Below are 8,527 nucleotides of genomic sequence, written 5' to 3' on the forward strand. Positions count from 1 at the left end.
AAGGTGGAACTAGAACTCACTGCCTCCTGGTGATTGCCCCAAAGTCAGCTTTTGTGCCAAAGGTGGAACTAGAACTCACTGCTTCCTGGTGATTGGCCCAAAGTCAGCTTTTGTGCCTAAGGTGGAACTAGAACTCACTGCCTCCTGGTGATTGCCCCAAAGTCAGCTTTTGTGCCTAAGGTGGAACTAGAACTCACTGCCTCCTGGTGATTGCCCCAAAGTCAGCTTTTGTGCCTAAGGTGGAACTAGAACTCACTGCCTCCTGGTGATTGCCCCAAAGTCAGCTTTTGTGCCTAAGGTGGAACTAGAACTCACTGCCTCCTGGTGATTGCCCCAAAGTCAGCTTTTGTGCCTAAGGTGGAACTAGAACTCACTGCCTCCTGGTGATTGCCCAAAAGTCAGCTTTTGTGCCTAAGGTGGAACTAGAACTCACTGCCTCCTGGTGATTGCCCCAAAGTCAGCTTTTGTGCCAAAGGTGGAACTAGAACTCACCATCTCCTGGTGATTGGCCCAAAGTCATCTAGCCAGCTTTTCTTCTTCCTCCCTTCCGTGGTCAAAAAAAAGACGGGGAAGAAAACCGTGGAAAGGCTTGGTAAACTTTGGCAAAACTGAAAGGCAAGTTCTGATAACCCTTCTTTGGTTGATATGCTGAGGGTTTCCTCTGTTTATCAAGCTGCGAGTTTGTTTGCTGGTCAAACTCTGATTCAGCATATTCCTTCCTGCTTTGTTTTATCGGCTGGTGCATGCTTCCTCTTCTATCTTAATCTTCAAGGAAACCATAATAGGCTTCCGCAGAACCAATATTATTGGGGTTACCAGAGAGACGGCGGTTGGTTGAGAAATAAGTGCACACACAAACGAATATATATATATATATACACATATATGTTAAATGCTTGTTAAGTATTTAGATTACCTTGCTAGGCCCCAAACACAGGACAAATCTTATTTCCTGTTTCAGCCTAACCCAAGGCCATCAACAGGCAGTAGTCACAGCAGTGACAGCTCACATTTGTGTAAATTTTTTTGGATTGCTAACAAAGAATTAAAGGGAGACTGATATGCATTTCAAACTTATTTGTTCTCATCAGTCAGCCATACCCTTCTGAGATTTGAACCTGGGCCGATTGCACCTTAGGCAATTGTTCTAACCTTTAGGCCACTGGCTCTTTCTCTCTTTGTTAGCTGAGAAGCAAGGGAGATATGTGTTAAATGCTTGTTAAGTATTTAGATTACCTTGCTAGGCCCCAAACATATATATAATGTATCCTACTTTGGAGAAGACGGTGGAAGGAAAGAGGAGAACTGTGAGAAGGCGGGTGGACCCATAGTAGCGATGGCTGCACCACTGAATAATCCTCAGATAATCCTCAGGAAGATAGGTCTATGTCAGAGGATTCCAAATTCTAAGACTTGTGAAGTTCAACTCCCAGAATGCCTCAGCCAGCGTACTTGCTCTATGTGGTCACTCAGACTTCACCTTGATTTGGAGGCAGTCAGTTACTGTGGAGGTTCCTCTGTTATGAGAAATGTACAATTCTGGGAGCACTGGACAGAAAGAGAAGCAGAGGTTGACCAAAACCAAGTTAGGAGGGCCTTGGTGTACCATAGAAAGACAGAGAGAGAGAGAGAGAGAGAGAGGGGGGGGGGGCAAGGGAAAGAAGAAAGTGAAAAAGGGAAGGAAGGGAAGAAGGGCAAATGATAGAAAGAGGGAGGGAGGGAGGGAAGGAAGGAAGGGCGAGGGAGGGAGGGAGGGAAGGGAAGGAAGGAAGGAAGGGGGAGGGAGGGAGGGAAGGAAGGAAGGAGGGAGGGAGGGAGGGAGGGAGGGAAGGAAGGAAGGAAGGAAGGGTGAGGGAGGGAGGGAGGGAGGGAAGGGAAGGAAGGAAGGAAGGGCAAGGGAGGGAGGGAGGGAGGGAAGGAAGGAGGGAGGGAGGGAGGAAGGGAAGGGTGGTTTATTAAATCTTTTCTGTCAAAAAGAGTGGGTGACTATTTTTCCAAGCCAAACCACCGGTCAGTGCCAGACCAGATCCATCAATAGGCAGCCATCTCCATGTTTCATTTCCCACTTTTATGGACCTTTGACACCAAATTTCTTGCCCACAATCGGGACTTCGAGTCCTCCCGCTTTGGCGCTGATGGTGCGGAGACCGAAGCGAGTCAGCTGAAACCCATCATTCTGGGCAGAAATTGAAATGAGACTTCCGAACGCATCGCAGCTTCTGGATTCTCTTTGGCTGCTTAGTTTGGAGAACAAATTGAGGGGACCTCCGACTCACCTCCTTCCTTCCTTCCTTCCTTCCTTCCTTCCTTCCTCTTTTCTCCCCCTCTCCCTTTTTATCCTTTCTTCTCCTTCCCTCTCTTTCTTCCATCCATTCTTTTTCTCCTTCCTTCCTTCTCTCTCCTTCTCCCATGTAAATAGACAGGCAAATATATAAAGATCCCAATAAAATCACAATTAAAATTATGGGTTATAACTCACTCTAAAAATCAGGTGTTTAAGATGGAATTGGGTATCTTCTCTTGGATGACTGTATAAGGCACCTGGCACTTCCTACCTGTAACATGTCACCTGGGTTATAAGGACTGTCCATCCCAGTGATCTTTTTTGATTAATGTCACATCTGGCCTCTGAGTGTGTGTGTGTGTGTAGACACACACACACACACACACACACACACACACACACTTATGTACACACACACTTATGTGATGACGATGATGTTGGAAGGGACCTTGGAGGTCATCTAGTCCAACCCCCAGCTCAGGCAGGAAACCCTATACCATTTCAGACAAATGGCTGGCCAGTCTCTTCTTAAAACTTTCCAGTGTTGGAGCATTCACGGCTTCTGGAGGCAGGTGGTTCCACTGGTTAATTTTCCCCAATGTTAGGAAGTTTCTCCTTAGTTCCAGGTTGCTTCTCTCCTTGACTAGTTTCCATCCGTTGCTTCTTGTCCTGCCTTCAGGGGCTTTGGAGAATAGCTTGACTGCCTCTTCTTTGTGGCAGCCCCTGAGATACTGGAAGACTGCTATCATGTCACCCCTAGGCCTTCTCTTCGTTAAACTACACATACCCAATTCCAGCAACCGTTCCCTATATGTTTTAGCCTCCAGTCCCCCAATCATCTTTGTTGCTCTTCTCTGTACTCTTTCTAGAGTCTCAACATCTTTTTTACATCGTGGTGACCAAAACTGGATGCAGTATTCCAGGTGTGGCCTTACCAAAGCATTGTAAAGTGGTATTAGTACTTCACGTGATCTTGATTCTATTCCTCTGTTAATGTAGCCTAGCACTGTGTTGGCTTTTTTGGCAGCTGCAGCACACTGCTGGCTCATATTGAAGTGATTGTCCACTAGGACTCCGAGATCCCTCTCACACTTACTACTATTGAGCAAGGTACCACCTATACCAGGGTTAGGCAACCTCGGCTCTTTTATGACTCATGGGCTTCAACTCCCAGAATTCCTGAGTCAGTCCATGAGTCATAAAAGAGCCGAGGTTGCCTACCCCTGACCTATACTATACCTGATTTTTCCTGCCTAAATGTAGAATCTTACTTTTTTCACCATTGAATTTCATCTTGTTAGATAGTGCCCAGTGTTCGAGTCTGTCCAGATCCTCCTGTATCTTAAGCCTATCTTCTGGAGTATTTGCTATTCCTGCCAGCTTGGTGTTGTCTGCAAATTTGATGAGTTCCCCATCTATCCCCTCATCCAAATCGTTAACGAAGATATTGAAGAGCACTGGGCCCAGAACAGAGCCCTGGGGCACCCCACTACACACTTCCCTCCATGTAGATGCAGTTCCATTGAGGACCACATGCTGAGTACAGCCGGTCAGCCAGCTACAAATCCATCCGGTGGTGATGCTGTCTAACCCACATTTTTCCATCTTATCAAGTAGTAGGTTGTGATCTACTTTATCAAATGCCTTACTGAAGTCCAAGTAAGTTATATCCACAGCATTCCTCTGGTCCACTAATTTTGCCACTTGGTCAAAGAATGTAATAAGATTTGTCTGGCATGATCTGTTTTTGACAAACCCGTGTTGACTTTTAGTGATGACTTTGTTTGCATCAAGGTGTTCGCTGATTTGTTGTTTGATTATCTTTTCCAGAATCTTCCCAGGTGTCAGACATTAGGCACTCCTCCGCCCCATCGCTCCGCGCGGACCTCACCTGCCTCGCGGGACTCGCCCACGGCCCTACGGAGCCTCCCATTGGCCTTCCCATCCTCCGGCCCCGCCCCCTGCCCCCCTCACCCCCCCGAACCTGGGAAAAGGGACTGCCCGCCCCCTCCCTCCCCGACCCGCCCGTGGGAGACCCGCGGCTGGGCTCGCCCTGTTCTCGCCGCGCTGCTGCTTCCTCCCCTGCGGCTCCCGCGGCGGCTCTGCCAGCTGCTGCCCGAGGAAGCCGCGCAAGCGGCAGCTGGAAGCGTCCCTTGCAAGTTGCTCCTCTGTTGCGACCCCCGACGCTATCCGGGGACGCGCGATGCAAGCCCGCCGCCCTTTCGCATCATAACCGCAACAGTTCCGATTTTTCTGCCCGACGACTCTGCGGAAAAATCAGATTTTCGCCTTCCTCTCGCCCGCGATGGATTCCACGTTCCTGCGCTTTTGGCTTTGGGTTGCTTTTTCCGGCTTTTTCCTGCGTGGGGTGAGTGAGGGGTTTTTTGTGGGTTTTTTTTGGAGGGGGGTCGTGCGGGTCTCTGCAAAGATGGTGGTGGGGGGCTCTGAACTCAGCATTGTGCCCCCCACTCCATCCTCCGTTTTATATTCCATTTATTTCGTTTATTAAATTGCTATGCTGCCGTTTCTCGCTTTCCCGAGTATGCCTGTATGTTTGTTCGCTTCTTTATTTACTTGTTTAATTTTATGTATTTGTTTTATGTATTTATGATCTATGCCCTATAACTGGCTGTTTATACGTACACTGTGAACTTATGCACAGATTCCTTCTGCCCAATCACACTTGGCCAATAAAGAATATTGTTTATTCTATTCTATTCTATTCTATTCTATTCTATTCTATATATTCTATATTTTCTATTCTATTCTGTATTCTCTATTCTCTTCTTTAAATTAGCTTGCCTGCCACCTGCAAAAAAACTCTGGCCGCATGGCATCTTCCAATCTCCAAAGAACCTGTGTAAATAGACAGGCAAATATATAAAGATCCCAATAAAATCGCAATTAAAGTTATGTGTTGTAACTAACCCTAAAAATCAGGCATTTAAGATGGAATTGGGTATCTTCTCTTGGATGACTGTATAAGGCACCTGGCACTTCCTACCTGTAACATGTCACCTGGGTTATAAGGACTGTCCATCCCAGTGATCTTTTTGGATTAATGTCACATCTGGCCTGTGTGTGTGTGTGTATACACACACACACACACACACACACACACACACACTTATGTGTCAAACATTAGGCACTTCGGATATCCCCTCTCTCTTCATCCACGCCAAGACCCACATCCTTTGCTATCTTTGCTGAATCAGAAAAAAAGCACTCTGCACATGCTCAGGTGCTCACCTGGTTGTTCATTTCTCAGCACGATTGGTTTGAGGGGTTAAAACCCATGGCTGGTTTTGCTTTGAAAGTCAGTTCAAAAGACTCTTGTGGATAAATTTGGGTTCCCCCCCACTTTTTTAAAAAAAAGTCTGGTTGGAAAAAAAGGCTTCCGAGAGAGAGAGAGAGAGAGAGAGAGAGAAAAAACCCTCCCTGCAGGATTGTTTTAGGTGCCAAAAAATATTTTAGTTTTTTTTTAAATGGCTGGAGTCACTTACATCTGGGCACTTAAAATGGTTTAACAAACTAAATAAATAAATAAACACTGCCCAGAGCCCAGTAGGGTTGGGCAACCAATAAATTTAAATTAATCACAACATTGAGATCACAATTATGAGATTCTGGGTCTGAGCTGCCCTTCCAGAGCCCTTAAACCCACATTTGTTGTTTAAACTTGACAAACCTAGTTAGTTCTAAATTCCATATTTCTGATCTTCAAGTTCAGCCACTGATTCGTTCTTTCTCCATCCCAAATTGCTTAAAAGTCTGTTGAAGAACTAAATTTGGCTGGAGGAGTTCAGAGCTGCCAAAACCAGCAATTTACCATCTCCCCAAGGAATGGACTACACTACCCATCATCTTTCAGCGAGATGGAAATTATGGGGCTTGGTTTGGGGTTGTCAAATTGAGGAATGCAGTCCTTCATCTCTTCCGTTTTCTGCGGCATGCATAATCCTTTGATTGTAATACAAATTGTCTTCTAGAGTGTTATTTTCTTCCTAAAGAGAAAATTCTAAAATATTATATTGCCCTAGGTTGAATGTTGCAAAAAACTTCTCCTTTTTCTGCACTGGCTTTTCTACTTCCAGGAAAACCGAAAGGCGAACATCTTTGGTTAGATGAGAATATTGTAAGAGTTTAGCCTGAGTGTATATCATTAAAAAAAAAGTGATACAAAAATCAAAAGCAGCCTGGAGAAATTTGGATTTAAACTTCCAGTAAGTCATGAAATTTCTTTTTGTGAGTCACAATTTCTCCATGGGTCTCGCAAAGGTTGTTGTGAGGTTGAATATTTGTGTGCAAATGGAGATCAGTAGATGAATACCTTTCTGAATAATGTAAGAAATGCTTAAATAAATAGAATTATATCTATTGATTACATTTATGTATATTTATTTACAGCAAAGGGCCTTTGGTTGTATAAATATAAGGTGAAGATACAACTAAACAAAAAAATTGCAAGAAGGTGATTTATATATATTGTAAGGAATGCTTAAATAAGTAAAATTGCATCTATTTAATAAATCGGTGTGTCTTTATAAAAGCATAAAGTCTTTGATTTTATAAATGCAGGGTGAAAAACCGCTTAACTAAAGAAAAAAAGATGCCTTTTATATTTGTGCAAGAAATGCTTCAGTAAATAAAAATTGCATCTATTTAATACATTTATGTTTATTTAAAGTTCTTTGGTTATATAAATACAGTATAAAAAACACTTAACTAGATAAAAATTGCAAGATGGTGTCCTTTTTACTCAAGTAAGAAATGCCTGAATAAATAAAATTGCACCTATGTTATAAATCTATGCGTATTTAAAAAGGCAAAAAAAAATGGTTTTATAAATATAGAGTGAAGAAACAACTAAAGAAAAAAATGTAAGATGGTTTTGTATTGTAAAAAACACTTAAATAAATAAAATTGTATCTATCTATGTATATTTATAAAAGTAAAGATCCTTTGGTTTTATAAATACAGGGTGAAAAAATACTTTTACTAAAGAAAAAAATGGCAAAATGATGGCTTTTTATTCACCTAAGAAATGCTTCAGTAAATAAAATTGCATCTATTTAATAAAACAATGTGTATTTATAAAACCAAAGGCTTCATAAATGCAGAGCATAAATGTTCATAAATGCTTAACTAAAGAAAAATATGCAATTAGATTCTCAATAAGCAATTTACAATGTAGATCAAAGATTGGAAGTAAAGAAAAACGTAGATAAATTCAAGTAGTCCTCGACTTACGACCACAATTGAGCCCAAAATTTCTGTTGCCAAATGAGAAATTGGTTAAGTGAGTTTTGCCCCCAATTTTAGGACTTTTCTTGCCACAGTCGTTAAGTGAATCGCTGCAGTTGTTAAATTAGTAACACAGTTGTTAAGTGAATCTGGCTTCCCCATCGACTTTGCTTGTCAGAAGGTCGCAAAAGGGGATCACCAGGACCCCAGGACACTGCGACCGTCGTAAATATGAGTCAGTTGCCAAGCGTCTGAATGCTGGGGATGCGGCAACAGTCGTAAGTGTGAAAAACAGTCATAAATCACTTTTTCCTGTGCCGTAACTTTGAACAGTCACTAAACGAACTGTTGTAAATCAAGGACTGCCTATAGTCCAGCTTGACTGCAAGCATCTTCCTGTGCTGGGCCAGGTATCTCATAATTCCTTCCAGCTCAGAATGATGGTGATTGTAGTTCCAGGTACTTGAAAAGTGCTAGGTTGATTGATTATGGAACCAAGGAGTTATAATTAAGATGAAAGGGGCTTTCTCATCTTGGTTTATTCTATCATACCTGAGCTTCCGTCTTACCTGGTCACCAGTCATTGAATTTTGGAAGCTGACAATTGTGGACAGGAGGGCTGGTGGCCTGAGTCTGTTGTTATTCCTGTCGGTTGTTGCTATTGATAATTTTCTGCTTGTAGTTCTCAGCCACCCAAAATAGCATCTGTTGGTGCCCAATTTAGCATGAATTTCTCTGGTCTCCTTTAACTCTTTCTAAATCAGTAGCAGTCATCACGTCCAGAGGCAGCCAACACCGCTGCTGAAATACACACCTTGCTTTTAAAAAGAAAATGAAAAAAGTTCTATCTTTTTTTTTGACCCTGAGTGATAACAGACACGACAAACCCCCCACCCCCAAATTCTGAGATGAAGAATTTGAACACAGGGATTAAACCCTTCTTTGTGTGTATGATGGACGAGAATATAATGGATGCCTCTGTTAAATCTTCTCACAGCA

General features: G+C 43.0%; 1 protein-coding gene across 1 annotated transcript in view; it reads left to right on the top strand.

The window, feature by feature from the left end:
* Window positions 1–4,326: 4,326 nt before the first annotated feature.
* Window positions 4,327–8,527, top strand: part of VIPR1 (vasoactive intestinal peptide receptor 1) — an 83,946-nt gene continuing 79,745 nt past the window's right edge. The window contains exon 1 of the mRNA XM_081345625.1: window positions 4,327–4,652. Coding sequence (XP_081201751.1) covers window positions 4,590–4,652 — 63 coding nt within the window. The 5' untranslated portion in view covers window positions 4,327–4,589. The remainder of the gene's footprint in view (window positions 4,653–8,527) is intronic.

Source organism: Vipera berus (assembly GCF_964194415.1).
Source record: "Vipera berus genome assembly, chromosome: Z".
In the NCBI taxonomy this organism is placed as follows: domain Eukaryota; kingdom Metazoa; phylum Chordata; class Lepidosauria; order Squamata; family Viperidae; genus Vipera; species Vipera berus.